The sequence below is a fragment of the Numida meleagris genome, chromosome Z (assembly GCF_002078875.1).
Source record: "Numida meleagris isolate 19003 breed g44 Domestic line chromosome Z, NumMel1.0, whole genome shotgun sequence".
Lineage (NCBI taxonomy): Eukaryota > Metazoa > Chordata > Aves > Galliformes > Numididae > Numida > Numida meleagris.
The window spans coordinates 27,193,562-27,214,353 of NC_034438.1; the positions used below are offsets into that span (position 1 = coordinate 27,193,562).

General features: G+C 33.4%; 1 protein-coding gene across 2 annotated transcripts in view; it reads right to left on the minus strand.

Moving 5' to 3' along the window:
* The window catches only part of RFX3 (regulatory factor X3), a 133,616-nt gene that overhangs the window by 11,903 nt on the left and 100,921 nt on the right, over positions 1-20,792 (minus strand). For both annotated transcript variants that reach the window (XM_021381307.1, XM_021381308.1), the window contains 8 exons: positions 16,629-16,810; positions 15,967-16,086; positions 9,778-9,899; positions 8,447-8,559; positions 7,499-7,614; positions 6,852-7,006; positions 723-820; positions 266-415 (listed from right to left, as the gene is read on the minus strand). In XM_021381307.1, the coding sequence (XP_021236982.1) occupies positions 266-415; positions 723-820; positions 6,852-7,006; positions 7,499-7,614; positions 8,447-8,559; positions 9,778-9,899; positions 15,967-16,086; positions 16,629-16,810 (1,056 nt within the window). The remainder of the gene's footprint in view (positions 1-265; positions 416-722; positions 821-6,851; positions 7,007-7,498; positions 7,615-8,446; positions 8,560-9,777; positions 9,900-15,966; positions 16,087-16,628; positions 16,811-20,792) is intronic.

Here is a 20,792-nt window from a genome sequence, read left to right on the forward strand (position 1 = left end):
AGAATGCATGTGCTCTACGTTTTTAGAGAATTTGGAATAATACGAGCACTTGAAATAGATAAGAACTTGGAAATAGATAATGGTTCTGAGTTCTTACTTTCTTGAAGTATGTTTGAACTGAGTTAGTATATATATGAATCATCAAAACTTTGTCATGTTTTTTTTCTTGAAAGAATAATGACAGCTAACATAAAAGTTCAAAATCTTTGGATTTGGAGGAAACAAAATTATTTTTCAAAGCCTGTTACTTAAAGCTAAATTTTACCTGAACATTGGCAAAATCAACACGGTTAAGATCATTGAGCATCTGGTTGATTTGAGAAGTGTTTTGAAGAACAGCACGAGCTGCTTGAGCCAGATGGTTTAGAGATGTGTATCTTCTCAGAGTCTGGGCAAAGGCACTTACAGCGGCAACCTATGAAGAAATCAATTTATTTTAAAATATTGTACTCTCTATCTGTAGATTAATGCATATTTAATTCTTTACATTCATTTTAATATTTCATATTAATGACCCATAATATGCAAATTACATTCATGTAACAGATCAAAAAATGCTTTCCTTTTAATTTTTTGACAAAACTAAGTTATTTCTTCTCCCATTATTTGATGTGATGCTAAAACATGAAATTTAGCATTAAAGTTAAAATAGTGCTGCTTTTAGATGCTACTGTACACCGGGTTTGTCACTGCATGAATAAAGCTGCAATAGTTTTGTCTACCTTGGTTTGTATCATCCTCTGTGGAATATTGTTCATGGCATTTGAAAGCCAACCTTCAAGGCTTTTTGCAAAATTGCGAATGGCTTGGGTCAAGGCACCTGCACATTAAAGAAGAAAAACAGAATGAAAAGGAAGCACAGTACCTGTTTTGAAATGTTTTGGATCTTCAGTACTTTTACACACAATATTTAGATCCACCACTTTTACTTACTGGAAGACAAAACAAACTAGGGTTCAAAATGCCTAATTCAGATTCAGATATGCAATAATGAATTTAGTTTTGTTTTAATAACCAGTTCTAACTTCCTCATCTAATCTTTCAAGAAGCTGTTGACAAACAGTATTGTTTTGGGCATTCTGGTATAAGAACATCTGTAATTGCAGCAGTTGTTTCTCATTCACTGAAAATTTCCATCACAAACTCTCAGCTTTCCATTTCATTTAAGTACTTCTTTTAAAGAGAAAATCTCTGAAAAATTCCTGTTACTGGAATACTGCACTTTCCTCAAATAGTCCTGAAGCAGCGTGAACCACTGTCATGGTGCTGCTTATTTCCATTTTAAAGAACAAAATCCAATAAGCAGTGCGTAAGGATATAATCAACAAGCAAAATATAAGAATATATTCCACTGACAGAAAGTAAAATTATTCGAACAGCTGCAAAATCTTTTTTTCCTTCACTATAGCATCCACAGAATTACTTGGGTGGAGGACAGGGATTTTGAGAGAAACTGAAGCTTCTGCACAAATTGGTAGCGTAATCAAAAAGTAAGTTTTATGAAGGCTGCTCTGAAAGTAATGCCTCCTATTTTATGACGTTGGCCCACGACATCAGAGGCAGATGTTGGTGATATGACAGTAGAGGTTGAATGTTCCCACCAATATTCCATTATGTGTTGTTGTCTTGTGACAGATGGCAGCAGAAGGACACTCTGACAAAATGGCATCAGACACGGAAGTGTGGATGAAGCAAAGGTGTGTCACTGAATTCCTCCATGTGTAAAAAATTGTACCCGCTGACACTCACTGACACCTGCTGAGCCTTTATAAAGACCAAACAGTGGATGTGAGCAGTGTTAGGTGGTGGGTGGTACGTTGCAGCAGTGGTGACAGTGATGTGAAAGACAAGCCATGTTCCAGTCATGCAGATATTTACAAGTGCGGCATGCAGGCTCTTGTTCATCTCTGGTGAAAACACACAGCCAATGGTGGTGACTATGCTGAGAAACTGCGTCTCGTAGCTGAAAATCTTCTCTACCAAATAGTTTTACTGTGCTCTTTGTAGCTGTTGAAGTTTCCATGAAAATAAATAGGAAGCATTACTTTCAGATCAGCCTACGTAGCTATTAAAGAAGAAAGAAATGAAATTTTTACACAAGGAACTGCACGTGGAAAAAAAAGAAAACCTTATCTCTTGAATTGTAAAAATCTTCCTTTCTAATACTTACCACTTGCTCACTGACATAATAATTTCCACCCAAACAGTTCGGAAAGTTGACAAAAATAAAAACTGCACTTTTCTAAAAACTGTTGCTAGCAGATCAATTTATTAAAATTAAGTATTTAATTATATCTTTTTCACTTTTCTTTGAATCTGTAGTATTGTGCAGAAATCATATTATAACTTATATAAATGACCACAGATTTGGATGCTTAGTTGAACATAACTTGGTCTTACGAAGTATCTCAATAAGGTAAACATTCTATGTTTACTTGTTTGTTTGTTTTCCCTTTAAGTTTTCATTTAGAGAACAAGCTCTCGTCCTGAATCCTATCAGTTATTCTGCAAACCTCTGATACTTGTAAATTCTTTCTCTGCTCTTACCAATTAACTATGATTTCATTTCTTTTATTTCTTACCTACAGAGCAAGAAAATGCAAAGTGGAAGGAAGAATATAAATACTGTATGAATTATATTTAGTAATTTAAGGAAAGTATTACTGTTATCACTTCTAATTCACTTACTATTCTTTTTCACCTAATTATATATTATGAAATTACTTTCACCACTGCAAGGTTAATCTCCCTTAAAAATAAATATGGAAAAGCAGCTCAGTTACATCTTAAAAAAAGTCTTTAACGAGGAGGAAAGTGGAGCAAGTAAAAGGAATTCTAAGTTTTGAAAAAATGTTTCCTTCTTTATAGCTATGTTAGATAATCAGGTCACTATTGTACAGTGAATTTCTAAAGAATTTTGGAGATATCATATTAAATACAGAATTTTTCTTATACTAGATCTTTAAGTATGCATCCAGCCATTGCCAAAAACTTAAGTACCTGCATCCTCAAAGCCTTCTTCCTGTTACCAAGAAAAGATAACCGAACAAAAACTTTTCAAAGAATTACACAATGAGCTTACTTCAAAGTAAATGGCTTGAATTAGTCAAATGTTACTAGACATATACTAAATGATTTTGCAATGACAGTTACTGATAGGAAGTTTGATTTGAGTAGAACCTAAGAATCCAGAGTCTCAATCTCAGCTGAAAGCCCTCTAACATTTATATCTCAAAAAAAAAAAAAATCAGTCTTTTTCTGCAAAGCTTTACAGTCTCTCTAGTGCCTTAGATTTTTGTCTGCCTGAATTTGTGTAATACAATATGGAAATATGTTGAAAATAACTTCCTTCCCTATGACAGAAACTCCCAGGCAACTTTGTCCTTGACTGTTCTGTCACCTTTCTACTGTGCAGAAAAAAAGATCCACTGCCAGTAAAACAGAGAACTCAAGTCTATTGCCAAGGACATTAGACAATTATTCGTTTTATTCCTGACTCAGACAGCATTCTATTTTTCTTCAGAAAATGAATTTGAACATTTTATGCACAGACATTTTTCATTCACTTTGTGCGTGCTGAAAAGCTAACAAATTTAACACCGTGGATAAAACTAAATCAACAGTATTTTCCTCAATTATCTTTTCTACTCCAGTAATATGTATTACACAGGTGAGTAGCACAGTACATTTTTCTGGGTTAAAAACACAAAAAAATCTAGAAAAAAAATATAACTTAAAGAATCATATTTACTTTAAGCATTAGGTTTTGTTTTTCCCATTTTTAGCAGCTGCTGTTGTTACCTTTCCATTTACTCAGAAAAAAGTAATAAACTTACTTCTGACAAAGCAGTTAGTCCCTTTCTCCACACTTTCTCAAACTTTCCTATAAACTAGTATTTTCCTACAGAAGATAATCAATTTGTATACTTTACCCAGCTCCATTCTTGTTATAGTCAATCATTATGTACAATCTTTAAGTTTTCTCTTGGCCTCTTGCAATGGTTGAAGATATTCTAATTCAAAAGTAGGACTTAAAATACTAACAATACTTTAAATAGTAAAGAGAGAACTTGTATGTACCATCATTACAGGAAAGCTGACTGTGTGGGAACTGCTGAGTCATGGCTTGAACCACTGATTGAGCACCTGGAGGAAAGACCCAGGCAGCCCTGGGAGCACAGGTGAAGGCAATTCACCTGTGCAACCAGAAAGGGTGGAGCGTGGCTCTACACCTCTTAGGCCTCATTTAAGGGCTGACTGCCCTTGAGGAAGGATCTCTTCCTGGAGATCCCTCCTTGGTAGGAGCCTTTCCTTGCGAGCCCCAAATCTTCCGATGTGGGTGAGCGCTGTATTTTCCTTCCACCTTTTGTAACGCTATTTCCATCGCATTAGTCCTGCTTATTGCTACACTGACTAAAAAAGCAGCTGGTCCTGAAGATAAAACCAAGAAAATACATAGGTTGGTCTGAAAGTAATGTCTCCTATTTATTACCATGGAAACTTCAACAGCTACAAAGAGCACAATAACACTATTTGATAGAGCAAATTCCCAGCTACAAAACTCTATTTTTTCAACACAGTCACCACCATTAGCTATGCATTTCCACCACTGATGAACAAGAGCCTGCATGCTGCGCTCATAAATATCTGCACCAGTGGAGGTAACCCACTTTTGCTGCCACTGTTCCTGAGACACACCACTCACTGTGCTCACATCCACTGTCTGGTCTCCATAAAGGTTCAACAAGCATCAATGAATGCCAGTGGGGGCCATTTTTTCACAGGGAGGAACTCAGTGACACACCTTTGCTTCATCCACACTTCCATGTCACATACCATTTTGTCAGAGTGCCCCTCTGCTGCCATCTGTCACATGGCAACAACACGTAATGGAATATTGGTGGGAGCATTCAGCCTCTCATACCAGCAACATCTGCCTCTGACATCATGGGCCAAGATAATAAAATAGGAGACATTACTTTTGGATCAGCTGTCAAATATTAGATGTCTTCAACTCAGTGATCACCTTCTGCGCAGAAAATCACTGGAATGCCAACAAAATAAAGGCAGAAATCTGTTGGGAAGAATTTGTCCTGGGAATAGTACATAGGGTACTATGTATCAATAAAGCTGATACGCAAAGAAGAAAGAATTTCAAACAGAATAAGCAACATTTTTTAAAATATGAGAGCTAATTCTAGCAAGAAAAAAAATAGCCTGAAAGGGACCTGATATCTGTAGTTATTAATATTAAATGATTGCAACCCATTTTTTGACATCTCTTGTTGGTAATGCCCAATGCATCTGATTGAAAAGACAAGAAGATACCATAAACTAAAGAGCTATCATATAAAAACTTGCTTAGAGACCACGAGGGCTATGTAGGAGAAGGAAGTGAAAGGCAATGTGAAAAGCAGGTTTGATGAGAAAGCCTTATAGAGTTGTAAACGTTTAAAAGTTCCAAGGCTGTTCCACCTTTTTAGTCAGAAAATACTGTGCTGTTGGAATTGGGAAATTTAATGCAACATATTAAACGTTATAAATAGATCTATGAGCTTTTAAATTTTTGCTTATTTGTCAAAGTAATATTCCATCTACTTGTATTTCCATTAGATAGAAAAGTAAAGCATTAAATATAAACAAATGCAAAATAATTTATACAAGTAATGGTTTTCAATAATTGGACATATATGAGGAAGTATTTTTCCTTTATTCTGCTAAATAGATGAAAAGGTAAATTATGTCTACCTCTATCAGGATCTTACTCTTTCCTTCAACCCCCTCTACCTTTGTAATGGCTGATCTTTAGATTTTACACACTTCCAGTTTCAATTTTTTCTATTATACATAGTTTACTGGAACCTAATTTTGTTTCACTGACAAGCAAAAAGTCAATAAAACTTCTCTAGAAGGCAGTACCTCCGAATATTCTTACGCATTGCTTATCACTGCTGGAGTTACTATAGAGGAAGATGTGTTTACAGCAGGAAAAAAATAGCTCTGTCAGCTGCAAAGCTATTTTAGGCCCTATTAATCCTATTTTATAAGGTGACTGGATTGTTTCATGGAAAGGATATAATACTTAAGCATTAGAAGAATTATACTTTATTACTGAAATTATTTCATTTCAATATTTTGCACAATATATAGGAGACAATAGATATTTTATAAAGGAGTCAGATTTCTTTAGATAAATTAATTTTCTGCCAAGAACAGCCATATACATACATTCCTGGAGCAATGACTGATTCTAGCAAAATTAACATTCAATAGAAAGCTATACTCATGATAATGGTTGAATGGACGGACAGTTACTGATTCTTTCTCATAGGATGTATGAGAGAAAGAACAGTAGATCACAATATTAAATTGGACTAAAAATTTCAGAATTAACTCTTCATTGCCTTAACAGCATTTAAAGTTGATTCTTTTTAATAAGGAACAAAACCCTAAATGTCCAAAAATGAAAGCAGAAAGCTCAGATACACTTTTTCTGGACTGATTAAACATTAATTTGTAATGTTTATAAACTAAAAACTACTTAATTGAAATACTCACTGACTTTAGCTTACATTGGCTTGGGGATCACAGTGCCTCTTAAATACTTTTCATGAGAAACGTGGTCTTGAAAACTAGATCTTCCAACTGCACTAAGATCTGCAGTTATTTTAAAACATAAGGCATACATACATCAACTCTCAGGACAACTTTCTACCCAAAACACTTAGGGATAAATGATACACAATAGTTCTTTGACCTTAAAAATAATGCCTAGAACTTCCCCACGCACCACAAGACCGCACACATATGAAAAAAAAAAATCCTTACAAAACATTTTGTGTTCAACTTACTAGGAATAGGTCTAAGGACGTCAGGAATGAGAATCTCCACCAAAGCCTGGTACATCACATGATCACAGTTACACATCCATTTCAGAATAGATTCATTTTTGCACAGAGTAATCAGTTTTGCTTTCGGAAGTCGACTTTCTATTTCACTCAGATTGCTGGAGTGAAAAAATGCAGCAAATGAATAAATGAAAATGAATTTACAGCAGATAAAAAACAGCAATTGGTATAAAAATTCATTATTTAACAAAGAAGTTACAGATATCTCAACTACAGCCAACAGGACTTCTTTACACTTTGTGTTGCAAAAAACTGAATTAGAATGCTTTCACAGATCTGATATAGCCCATGGATTATGCAGAGGTATGAATTAAAATCACAGTAGTCTTAAAAGAAATGGATAGGATACTGTGAAAACACATCTTCATGATAGTTGTCTAACCAACGAAAAAAAAAGACAAAATTATTTCAGGACTGCAATTTGCCATACAAACTGCGTATATTAACATGCTAGACAACATAAATTTATTTTTAAAATGTATCATAAGAAAAAAACTTTGAAGGTAAAACCAGTAACTTTTGTGCTGTTGTTTGACACTTCTATTATGTTATTATAACAAGCAGTAAACAAAGACAATACATTTACTGACCTTGGTTCATTAACAGTAGTACCATCAGGTGGAGTAGAGGGAGAATAGCGCCAGAAAGTTTGCCACAACTTTTCTATCAGGCTGAATTGAAGATTCACTACCACATCCAGAATTGCCTGAGAAAATAAAATGCAAATACAGATTGTCTTTTACCTAGCTTCCCTCTAGCTCCAACTCCAACTAGAGAAATGGCTTTTTTTTCGTCATTATGTAATGGAGTAAGGGCAAACTTTGCATTTCTGAAATGATAATATTTTTGCAATACCTTTGATATCCATGTATTATCCAGCAGTATAAGCTACTGTACTCAGAGAGTAAGACCAAGTGTACATGCACAGAAACCTCCAGAAGTGAACACAAATTATGTAAATGTGTCAGAGGAATTTTCCCAAAGATAGTTAAGGATACCCCAAACTAGCTATTTCATTCATTTTGGTTATTCAATATAGGTTTGAAAACAGCTTTAAAATAGTTTTAAAATATGTATTATTTAATATGAAATTTATTTTCAGCTTCACAGTGTTTCTTTAAAATGAGAAAAAAGGTGTTTTTTTTAATGTAAACAATTAAAGGATAATTTAACTTTTTTTACACTTCCTATCGACACAGCCAAAGATCTGCATGTACAATCTTAAGTCTAGCTTCTCTAAAAAAAATTCTGAATACGTGCATATAAATGCATTCTCAATAATATTATCTTTTAGAATATATTCTTCTCCTTATGAATGAAATCCTCCAAATAACCTTTTTCCTAATGACCACTCCAATAAAATTAGGCAGATAATCTCCCTTCCAATGAAATAAGCTAAATATCCTGAAGCCAGTAGTACGGCTGCAACATATCCAAATATCTTATTACCATCTTATATTACTATCTTGCACTGATTCTCACTAGAAAGAATGGACATAAAAAAAAAAAAAAAGATTTATAGGATTTATAGGAAATACCTCACAGTGCTCTCGATAAAGACTCTGCAGTGATTTGATGTCCTCAAAGGTAGTACCATCTGGTACAGAAGATATTTCAACTTCACCAAACTCTGGAAGTACTCGAGATGCATCTGTTTCCAAAATAACATAATAAGAAAACACTGTTACGAACAGTGCCTATTACAATATGATCAGGAAAAGATTTAAGGATGATACAAAGCAATAAATTCTAGAATATCTTAATGCTCAAAGTGAAAATTCTTTCATACTTGTTGCATGTAAAAATTGTAAAGAAATTCAGGCAGCATTTTTAAAGTAAAAAAAATATTCTTAAACATATTAAAACATGTTAAGTATATTCTACACCTACATAGAAAAATGCAGACATATGCAGAATTTTATAGGATGAAGGAAAATACCTATATCAGTGTATGAAAGATTTGTTGTTGTTTTTGTTTTGTACAACTGACAAGTTTTTATGTAGTCAGGTGTGATAGAAAATCTATAGTTTTTGCTTGACATCCATTAGATTTTCAGTTAGAGCTAATGTGTGATTTCACTATTTCTAAGAGAGAAACTTATCTGGGGGAAAATTGCTGTATCTGGAAAGTGCATCTGGAAAGGAACATTCAAAGCTTTTTAACAATATATTTGTGTCCGCAATTATTTTAATATGAGCAATATTAGGCCAAAGGATTAATTGCTTCAAAATCTCAGCAAATTAAGCCCATAGCTTTTGCACTAACACAGCCAAAGAGACTTTTACTCTTTACTAAGAGTCTTTTACTAAGAGTCTTTTTCTCCTTACTATGATACAATTTGTTTTCACTACTGATAAATTTACATGTTTAGCTGGATCAATGAATGCACAACTTGCACATCTTTAAATGTGAATATTGAGGTTCCAGTTTTAACTACTTGGATCTTTCCACTTACAAAACTACAGCACACTTTCAAAAAAGATCACTGCATGATTAACCCATATTGTTAATCAGTAAAATGCACATTAACAAACTTGTAGGAAGGAAATATCATCACGGAATTTCATTATGCATGTCTATATACAACCTTGCACAGCAATTGTGTTGTGATTTACATAATATTAAATATACTACACAAATACAGAATTTGCATATTCTTCCTTTTATACTTACACTGTGCATATTAAATATTATATAAAACACACCAAACAAAGCATGTAGTTTATGTGCCTTATTGTTCTGTTGTCAGTAGAAATTTTAAAGAGGCCACTATAACTTTAGAAACAATTGCTGTATTTGTGTGACTTGATATTTGCAGTGGAGTTCATCTTGTTTATTTTTATAGTAGAATAAAACATGTTTTAATACCTAAAAACTGCTGATGATGTTGACTTTGGGCAATTACAGTTTGTTCAACAGATGTGCCTGTCTGTTGACCACTTCCTGTGAAGCCATCTGCAACTCCATCCACTTTCTGCATAGGCTTATACCTACAAAAATATCAATTTCAGAGTTATCCTTTTTGTTAAATTCTCTATAGATGAGCTCATACAGTCTATGTTTACCCTGATTTCTCCATCTCAAAATCAAAATTTACAGAAAAGTACAAAAAGAATTTACAAATTTTTATTTTCTTTGCAAATAATAGAAGAAACACAATTTCTGAAGGCAGCCAGTACATTACTAATGAAGAATTTATAAAAGTTATATTACAGCACCACTACTGATTTCTCCTGGAGTTTAGTGTAGGAACAACATAATCATTAGACTGGCTAATTTACACCATTTCACACCACTTTAAGAAAAACAACACTACTACCCGAGGATAAAGAAAATGGAAGACTTTGAAATGCAACAAACATTTCTTATAAATACAGCAGACATGAACAAGCTACTTGAAAACATAAATCCTTCATACCAAAGTCTAATAATCTTTCATAAAGTATAAGAAAATCACAATTATTCAAACAGGAGTGTTAGATTGGATGGTCAAATGTTGTAAGACATCTGACAGGCAGTACATCCTGCCTGTGACTTGCAAAACACCTGAGAGTTTACTCTCAGCTCTCAGTGGTAACAATCTGGCTAATTTGCACATTTGAAATCAGTGAAAGAAAAGAGGAACACCAAAGCTGAACAAAATGTCAACAGATAGTGTTTTGTAGTTGAAAATTTTCTGTATCAAACAGTGTTATTGTACTTTTTGTATCTGTTGTAGTTTCCATGGAAATAAATAGGAGGCGTTACTTTCCCTGCAACGTATGTACTATAAGACAAACAGTATCAGTACACTATTAATACTCATAATACACACATAATAGTATACTGTTACTACTATGTAATAGAATTTTGTATTGTTCCAGCTTGTGCACCCTAGAAATAATATGTAATAGCTAGTGCCGTTTTTTTTCCTCAATCAAACTATATCATGCCTGCCTTTAACTGTACTACTTGTATAAAAAGAGGTTGATGTCTCTTGATAAGTTTAAGGATCGTAACCTACCATGTAATCTCCACTGAGATTAGTATTTTTAGACAATTTCATATCTCAAACTTGTTTCTTATTGCCAGCAATATGGCAAAATGGTGTGACCCTAGACTTATTTAATTGCTCTTGACAGGTTTTGAAGGAACAGAGAATACTGAATACTATTAAAGGGTCTGAGTCTGGCTTCCCCAGTCTGGTCTGTGTTTACAGAGAGTACAGATGTCCTGTATGAGACAATCACCCTGCTGAGAAGAAATAAGTAACTTTCTGTGTATTTATGGGAGAACTGAGGAAGCCGGAGCGTTGCACTGTAGCTGCTGTGTTTTAGTGTTACCACTTGCGGTAAGACTGTGTTGACAGATAGTCTTCTCTTTAATTAAGTGCATTTAATTAATGCACTTGTTTGCTTTTGTCTTACAAGCCAGATTCAAGAGGAGGGGAGAAGAAAAACTATCCCCACTATCTCAAGATGACTGTTATTAGTAGAAAGTCTGTTCTGCATTAGCAACAGAGTAACTCTAAACCTGGCCAGGCTAAGATTGGTCTTGTATTATAAATACAGGATTGATATGTACACTTGAACTGGTACCAGCCAGAAAGGGGTTATTTTTTTCTCTTTCTTATGCCAGAGAATAAAGCTTCAGCAATTTTAAAAATAAAGAGTTGGCAATGTCAGTATCAGCTTCTCTGATGGAGTTGGCATACTGATGTACAGTTCTACCATACAGCAGAGATAGTGCTGGCTAAAAAATATAATCCACAGATCAAGAAAGCATTCAGAATTCATTTTCTAAATTATTGTATCGGATATATTTCCATAGTGTTTGAGCCATGAAGAACCTAACCTTGATAAATCTTTTCGAAAATAAAGTCATGGCCATATCTAACTGTTTTTCAAATGAGACTTCTCACTCCAATGAAGTATTTAGGTCGATTCCTAACAGGATAGTGATCACCAGTTAACGCTGTCTAATGATGATATCATATTTATCGTGTAACTTCATGACAAATGCTTGTGTTTAAAATTCTGTAGCCACAAAGTACAGAATTTAAAATGCTATATGAAACTCTTTTTTCGGTATTTAGGTTCATTTATTTTTATGACAGGTACAAGTGGGTAGTGCCAAGCAATGCAGATGTTCAATTAAACTTCAGTTAAATTTAGCACGCTTGACAGAATTTTCACTCAAGATGTAACATAATTAAGGCACTGGAATGGGCTACCCAGGGAATTCCTGTTCCTGGAGGAATTTAAGAGACATATGGATATGGAACTAAAGGACACAGTTCAGTGAAGGGTTTCTGTAGATCAGGCTGATGGTTGGACTTGTGTTGAGGGATCAGGGTGGCCATGACTCGAGCGACTGTACGAGCAAGGAAGTACTGCAGAGTGTGTGTATGGAGTAGTTCTGGGTGGACGGTCGGCAGGGGCTAGGGGTCCTTGGGTGGGGCGGAGTCCAAGGACAGAAGTATCAGGAGGTTAACTGTTGGGCACAGGGGGGTGGTTGCTGTTTGGCTTTGTTTGTTCAACAAGTTGTCATCACCAATCAGAGGATGGGTCTGGGGTAGCCCCACCAATGGCAGTTTGCCAGGTGTAACTCAGTTTCTATATATGTTGTGAAGTACTCCATTAAAGTTGAAGCTTGCGTACTCATATTGAGATTGTCATGCTTCCCGCACCGTGTAGCATTCGGCTCTAAATCCCTGGAAAATCCGCGGCAGACTTGATGATCTTGAAGGTGTTTTCTAACACCTTCAAAAAGATTTCAAAAATAAAATACTCTTTTCAGGAACTTCACATGAAACATAAGCAAAGAGTAGTTAACAACTTTAGATCTGCAGTTGGACCTATGGCAATTCAGATCAAAAAAATTCTCCAAAAATCTATAGTTAAATGCCAAATGTTTTTGATGAATTTAAAAAAATGGTTACAATTTCTTATCTGGTAAAATTCACTGCTTTTTTTTTTTTTTTTTTTTTTTTACTACCGAATTTTTAAGGCTATTTCCTCATTTTACCTACTACTGACCTATAATTAGTTTCATCTTTCATCTTTTTTTTTCTTTTTAACTATAAGGTGCCAGAAGATTGGGGGCTGAAAATAACAACAAACTTTACCTTAACGCTATAGCTTTTCAAACTATTTGAAATAGAAATGAAACTATTCTGTAGAAATGAAATGAGACTATCCAAATATTATATAGGATAACATAAACTGCAAAAGTTTTTGAGGTCTTTAGTCAAAAACAGAAATTTCCTCAATTTGTGAAAAGCCAGGAAAATTCAAAAAACTTGACCACTGAATTCAGAGCATGGAATTCAGAAACGACACAGAGTGAGATGCTGGTCTCATGAGGCAGCTAATTTACAATACAACTTCATTGATTACCACTGTCTAACTCTGATCAAACATTATTAACAGAAACATCCTCTTCCACCGCAGAATGGATTAATAACTTCCTGACTAGAATTCATGTACAGCAAACAATTTATATTAATTAGTAAGATAAGGCAGAAAGAATCATAAAGTCTCTGTTTGGTGTGCAGTACACATACAAAACTTCCAAGAGTAACAAGAAACGAACTGAGAAAAAAGAAAACTATGACAGGACAAATGGGGTGATGAAGTCACAAGACAAAAAAGCAGCATCTTTTTCAGTTACGTTTTTAGTAATTTCCTTGTTTGCTTTCACTGTTGCCACACTGCTACTATTTGGATTCTCCTCTAGTCTTAGAACCTAGTATTTTCTGAAAAATTCGATTCATGCTGTTGTGCAATTTACCTTTTTATTAAAAACAGATATTTCTATCCTTCTAGCTAGCTAAAGAAAAAAATACGTAGGGATTTTAAATACAAGCAGAACTAAGCTCACTCTAAGAATATGCTTATATTTTTTTGCTTTAAATCTATTTTTGTGATTTATCACTAGTTGATTCTTTGTGAGAATGAGCTAATGTACTATAGTATGTAACAAAGTGGTGATAACAGTGTGTAAAGTATGGTAAAGCATCTTCGTACTGTGTACAAATACCATGTTCCCTTCAATGCTACTGGGGGGAAAAATCAGGTTTAAAAATTAACAGTAAGCAAAAGATAGTGCAAACAGTTTGCAGTACCACAGGCAACACATACTAAAGCTGTTAACTATAGAAAAATCAAAGTCAAATACATTAAAATGTATTACGCATACAAAATCTACAGGTAACAAATAAGAATGTGAAAAATATTTGGAAGCGTCCCAAATTTTTTGGTGTTCAGATCAAGTTGATACTAGTTACTGTCTAGTATTTGAAAGAAGTGAAAACGCTTCCAAGTAAACTGTTGTGAATACATCATAAACCCTCTAATAATATACAGATCATATTTCAATAAAAGTCTGCCTTCGTTGCTAAGATACGCCTAACCTAGGAGCTGGAGCAGAACTTTCTTGTTTTTTAAGCCACAATAAGCTCAACTCCCCAACCATACTATTCATGAAAGATATGTAAGTGATCTAGAGAAAGGCTATGGATGTTTTCTAAATTGTTCAATTTGGAATTTTTTTAGTAGTTCATCATGTAAGTTCTCTTATTATCATTTTAGGATATTATCACAACAAAACTGTAGCACAGTTTTACAGAAGCCAGTATTTCTGGACTGAAATGCACTGATCTCTATCTGCAAATGGATAAACAGTATAAAAATCCGTAAGTTCTCTGCTGTCCATTAATGCAACTTCTTTCTTAAAAAATCAATAAATACTTGATGCTTTGGAATTACAATGGCTTGGTTTAAATGTAATTTTTGATTAAACAGTATACCCAAGAAACATAGGAAAACAGATAAGAATAGTAGAAAAATACAAATTATCTTCTACATAAAATAAATATTTAAAGTAAATTACAACTACAGGAAGAAATGATTAGTGAGTTCTGTTTAGAACAATAATATGTGTGTTTGCTGAATGTTACAATGCATAGCAGAAAACAATGTAGTTATCAGTTATTGTATTTATTAAAAAGTATCTTAGTTTAATGTTCAGCTCCCATCAATGAAAGCAAAAACATATGGCTGGAGTGTACAAGAACTGAGAGATATATTTAAAATTAACTTGGAAAGCTGGAGGTTTACTTATGGAAATAAAACTGAAAACATGTGAAGAACGCCCTAGGGAACAGACAAGAATGTCTATACCAACTGTCTGAAATGGACATACAGATTATGAGAAAGATTTCACAGTAAGACTGAACTTGAATTTTTGTAACAGCTTTAAAGACGTCTTGCTTGATATACTCCTGTTCCACCAATATGATTTATAAAATTAGGTATCTTAGATATTTCTCTTTAGTGTAATATGGGAGGCTAGTGATACAATTCAAGCAAAAAGTAATTTCAAGGAAGTGTACCTATTTCCATTTTTTTCTGCTAAAATTGCCTGTTCTTTGTAGTTTTTTCTATATGCATATCCTCACATTCTTTCACCAAAAGCATGTGCCTTTGTTATCTCTTTTACCTTTGTGGAAAAAAAATAATAATCCTTAAGGCTTCCCAGAAAGTACCACTGCTTCCAAATACTTCCATACTTTCACTGATCTTCAGCAAAAACAGATGCTGAGAGAAAATACTTCAATCAGCCTACAGGCAAACTATTAAACTATTATGGTCATGCTAGTTCTTTCAAGGAAAGAAAATAAATATCACTGACCTTAATCATAATCTTGCTATAAGCAGCTTATCCATAAAACCATATCGTAATGAAAACACTAACATTCGAAATTAAAGGTCTTAATTCTTTTCTTCAGATTGTGGTAAAATAACTCAAGATAGTTAATAAGAGTTTGTTCATATGACATCTCACTTTTTATTATTAATTTCTGCAAACTTAAGGAAGTTTCTATGTAAATATTCTTTCATGTTGACTGGTATGTGACTTCAGTGACATCAACAGCATATTTGGCAAACTTCTGTTTTTCACAGTAGGGAAGTTGAACAGAGTTTACATTAGAATTTCATCTTTTCAGTGTAAGGGAAAGTAAAGATTTATGAACTAGAAAAATTAATAAGCACTCATCTTCATTTCACACTTTACCTCTGTTTCTGCTGCATGGGCTGTTGTCTCATAGCCATATATTGCATGTCCTCTTGTAGTCGATTAAGAGGAGAGTCTGGCTTGACACGAATCCCATAATAATGGTATTTGGAGTTCCCCCTTTATGAAAGAGCAAGCATTGAAAGAAAAATAACATTACTTTTATGCATATTCATTATATTTACAGTTTACATTGACTGGAAAATATTATGCACAAACTAGGCCCAGGTCTCCTTTCATACTTGCTATTTACGTGGGTATCATTTTACTACCTTTAGGAAATTAATTCACTCCCTTACATATTACCAAACATTTTATACTTTGTTAAGGAAACAAAATGAAAGAATTCAATATATATATATACATATATCTTCTCAAAGTCATGAAGAAACACAATCCTAGGTAATTTCCAAACAGACTGCATTTTATTTATACTGCAGTGTATTTATCAAAATGTAAATAGTCAAAATCAGGAAAAGTAAAAATAATGAGAACATCTGGAAAAGCATTAACATCTCTGAAGTTAATAAACATAACTGTCAGAAGAACAATGTAATGTTTACAAACAGCTTTTAAATGTAGCTTTTAATATCAGAAAAGTTTCTTACTCGTAATTATTGCTTGCATTTTCTATTATAGTTCAAGATATCATTAACACATACCTAGTTCCAAGTCTTCTTGTCCGTAATCCCATGAAGATTGACCGTATGAGTTTTCCAAAGGATGCTGCATTGACTGGATCCAACTTGTGCTCCTGACAGTGTCGTAAGTAATGGTTGTAAAGGGTACTTCTGGGGAGGCTCACTCCTTCTGCAGTTTCATAATTGTCCAAAAGCCACTGAAGCTATACCACAGAAACAAACAGAAAAAAAAAAAAGGAAAAAAAAATAATTACTTAATTAAAAATATCTTAACTGTACAACATTAACTTATGACAGCTTAGAAGTCACTCTTCAGGTCTATTGAACAGAGATCCTCTAAATAATAGCTATAGAATGTTGTTTTAGGAACTTCACAATTACCAGGAAATAGTGGAACTCATTACACTTTGATCTCAGGTAAGTGTCCACTTCTTAAAAATATTTTGATTCAGTACCATACACCAACTTTGGAAACAAACTGTTAGCATTGCAAAGAAATAAAATAACCAAGAATGTAATTCATACTAATTGCATAAAACAAACTCCTTGGATTAACAAGAGTTAGGTAACACATTAGAAAACATGTAATAATTTAGTGCTTTTCATTGTCAGACACTAAAAGACATTACAAAATTAAACTGAATGGGATTTTTTTTTTTTGCTCTCAAATACAAAAGGAAAAAAAAAAACTATTGCGTATGAGGAAAAGAACAACCTAGACAACATTGAAAATAATGGCTACAGCTGTATAGCACTGGGGCTACAATAATAAGTTGTATTGGGGCTACAATAATAAGTCCTGTTTGCCTTTGACTTCCAGGAGGAACAGAGTGAAAATGTTGGAAAAAAATGAATCTTTTAATCTAACAATGTTAGGTATTTTTGGAAAACTGCAAGAAAATACTTTTCATGTCGCATCACTGGACTTTACTGTGTACAAATCCAAAACATCTCTAGCTGTCAGTAATGTATAAAACAAGTGAAAATGACAATTTAGTACTGCAAGATCTAACATTTCAGGAGAACAAGAAAAGAAATTAGAAATAGTAGAGGTTGAGGACAGACATAAATTCCACTGTTCTAGTTTTTGGGCATGCTAAAATTTTTGTTATCTTTCTCCAGTACTTGCTGTGGTTTCTGTTCCCTGAAATTCTCTTTAGATTTAGCTTGGATGATTAATTTGTTTTCTCACTGAATTCTGTTACCTTGCTTTCCTAACTGTTTGAACCAAAGGAATACTATGTGAAGATTTAAAACTGCTAGGGTCAGAGACCTAAACAGAACTCTGGATTTGATCATCCAGTGAAACCCCAAACCAAGGACACTGGGTCTTATCACAGAATCATTTCAGTTGGAAGAGACCCTTAAAGGTGATTTGGTCCAACTCCCCTGTAATGAACAGGGACACCTACAGCTACATCAGGTTGCTCAGAACCCCATCCAGGCTGACCTTGAATGTCCCCAGAACGGGGCTTCCACCACCTCTCTGGCCAACCTGTTCCAGTGCCTCACCACCCTTACAATAAAAAACTTGTCCTTATATCCAGTCTAAATCTCCCCTCTTTTTGTTTCAAATCATTTCACCTTGTCCTATCACAACAGATCCTACTAAAGAGCATGTCCCATTTTTTCTTCCAGCCACTCTAATTTTCAATTTAGTCCACCAAAACAGCAAATAGGATAACTAAAATAAATACTATTAAGCCATATTAAAAGATATAAAGTCCATGTGTTATTTGGTACTTTGCAGAATTATTTCCTGCTAGAGCACTGCAGAAACTCTGTTCTATCAATATTCAGTGTAATTAATTTATCATGTAAAGAATATGAATATTTTAGTGTGCAGTAGCTGTGCAGTACCAACCTTTTCTTCATCACCAAACTGTTTTGTTCTAAAATGTAGATTACAACAAAGATACTGAATTTACACCTGTTTTATTCACTCTGAGCAATTTACCAAAACAAAAGAAAAAACTTTATTTGAACTTACTCTAGAACATTTAAACACCAGTTCCATATTTGTTTATGTCCATAACTTTTCCATGTTTCCTGAGCATAAGCTCTAGAAAAATGTAAATATATAAATGCTTCCAAGACAAAAAATGTTTTGTTATGTCTGCAGATTATTTTGCATTTCAATTAGACAAAATGAAAAAGTAGTTCATCATCCTTTTATCAGCTGATAGGTAACTATTTTAAAAGTCTTACAAATCACAGATGCCTTCCACATTGAGCATTTGTCATTTTGAAATAAAAATGAAGAAGAATACAACCATACACATAAACTTAAGCCTGAATGAATTGTTTCACTAATGAACTAATGAAAGCCTGTCTGAGCTTAGAAACAAGGGTAATCATCTCTTTTCATGGATGCATTTAATCTCTATCTTAAATCTATGACCATATCTATATTTATTTACATATATGTATGTAATATGTTATATACTATTAAATCAGAACAGATAAGGAATGTTAAGTACTATTCCTTTACCCCAAAGGAAAAACTGATTGACAAAAAATAGCTTTTCCAATTAAGATCTCTATTCTCTATCTCTAGCATTATAGTTATTTTCTTCCAGATGGCTTCTAACCTATGATGCTTCAATTTAAGTGCACTTCATTCATTATATGGATTTTTAACATGTTATTGCAACCATAACCTGGCCATTAAAAAAAACAACTGAACAAAACCTACCAACAACAAAACAAACACCACATCCCACAGAAAGATATGTGCATTATCAGATTTTTTTTTTTTTTTTTGCTGCAGGAGTTACTTCAATAATAAGGGCTTTATGTGATTTGTTAGATTATAGCCTGGAAGAAGAAGTGAAGTTAGTATGTGATTTTAAAAGGATAATTATCTACAAATGTTATAAAAGTACTGTAAACAACTTTTAAATTATATAATTCTAAAACTGAGCTATTCACATTCAAATCCTGGCTTTAATATTGACCTTATTGTATGGCTAAGATGGTTAAAAGTATGAAATATTTGCACAGTCAGACATGCTAAATTGACTCCAACTCCAATTAAGCTGCAACATTTATAAAACAGTGAAGTATCAGTGCAGAAATCAATCAGGAGAGAAAAGAAATAGAATAGAAATGGCAAATTCCTTAAAATAAGCACACATTTAGGCAAAAAAAAAATCCCAGAAAATCTAATATAGATATCATAGTGTGAAAATCCAAGTATTTTCCACAAATTAACATCACTTTCAAAGCAGAAACTAATACTAATTCAACACACAATTTAGAATTCTGTTTTAAAAACTTTTAAAGCCATTTCTTTTAATAAATGCCAACTAGACCATTAAATGACAAATTTAATGACAACTTAAGAGACAAAGAGCAAATCTGAAGTTAAATACCCTCTGTATTGTCCTTACTTGAGTTTAAAGTCAATAAACATTGCTTTCTAAATAGGTAACATATTCAGTAAGTTTGATCTAGATTGTAGAGACTACTTGCAAAATGACTGACACTTAGGAAAAAATGATTGCCACAAAAATATTTAGAGGCGTCTTTTTTTTTCTTCTCAGAATCAAAGACATATTCCTATCAAATAATTCTGTAAGCCTTCATAATCAAGAAAGAAATAGCATGATGACAGTACAGTAAAATCTGGATACAAATCTCATGTAATAAGAGTCTCTGTAATAATTTACAGAGATACTACTTACACAATGTAAATAGTACAAGGGACCACGAATGAGTGGAATAGTTTTGGGGGCATGAGATATTATTTTATAATTCTTTTTGATTTTGTACCAAAATTCTGGACCTTGAAATAGGATTAAACACAAACTTATCCACTAGTGTATAAGTTCAAATGCTAACAGAAATTTCTGACACTTGGTCAAAAAAAGTTATGGTCCCTTTTATAATGACATTTAAGTAATTTTATTATTGTTCAGTTGTCCTATTTTCAGAGTAATTATTTTATAAACATCAAAGACGTTTACAAAAGAATTAAAATCTAAAATATTAAAATATAAAAGTCTGTTCTGTATAATATTTTGTGTAACAATGTAGTATGATTTTCCTCATTAAATATTGGCATTTTCTTGAAAAACAAACAAAAACAGCCACAACAAAAAAACACATACAAACCCCAGAACAATCCTAGTTATGATTTTAACAGAACCATACGGAAAAAAATCCAAAACCAAAACCTATTAA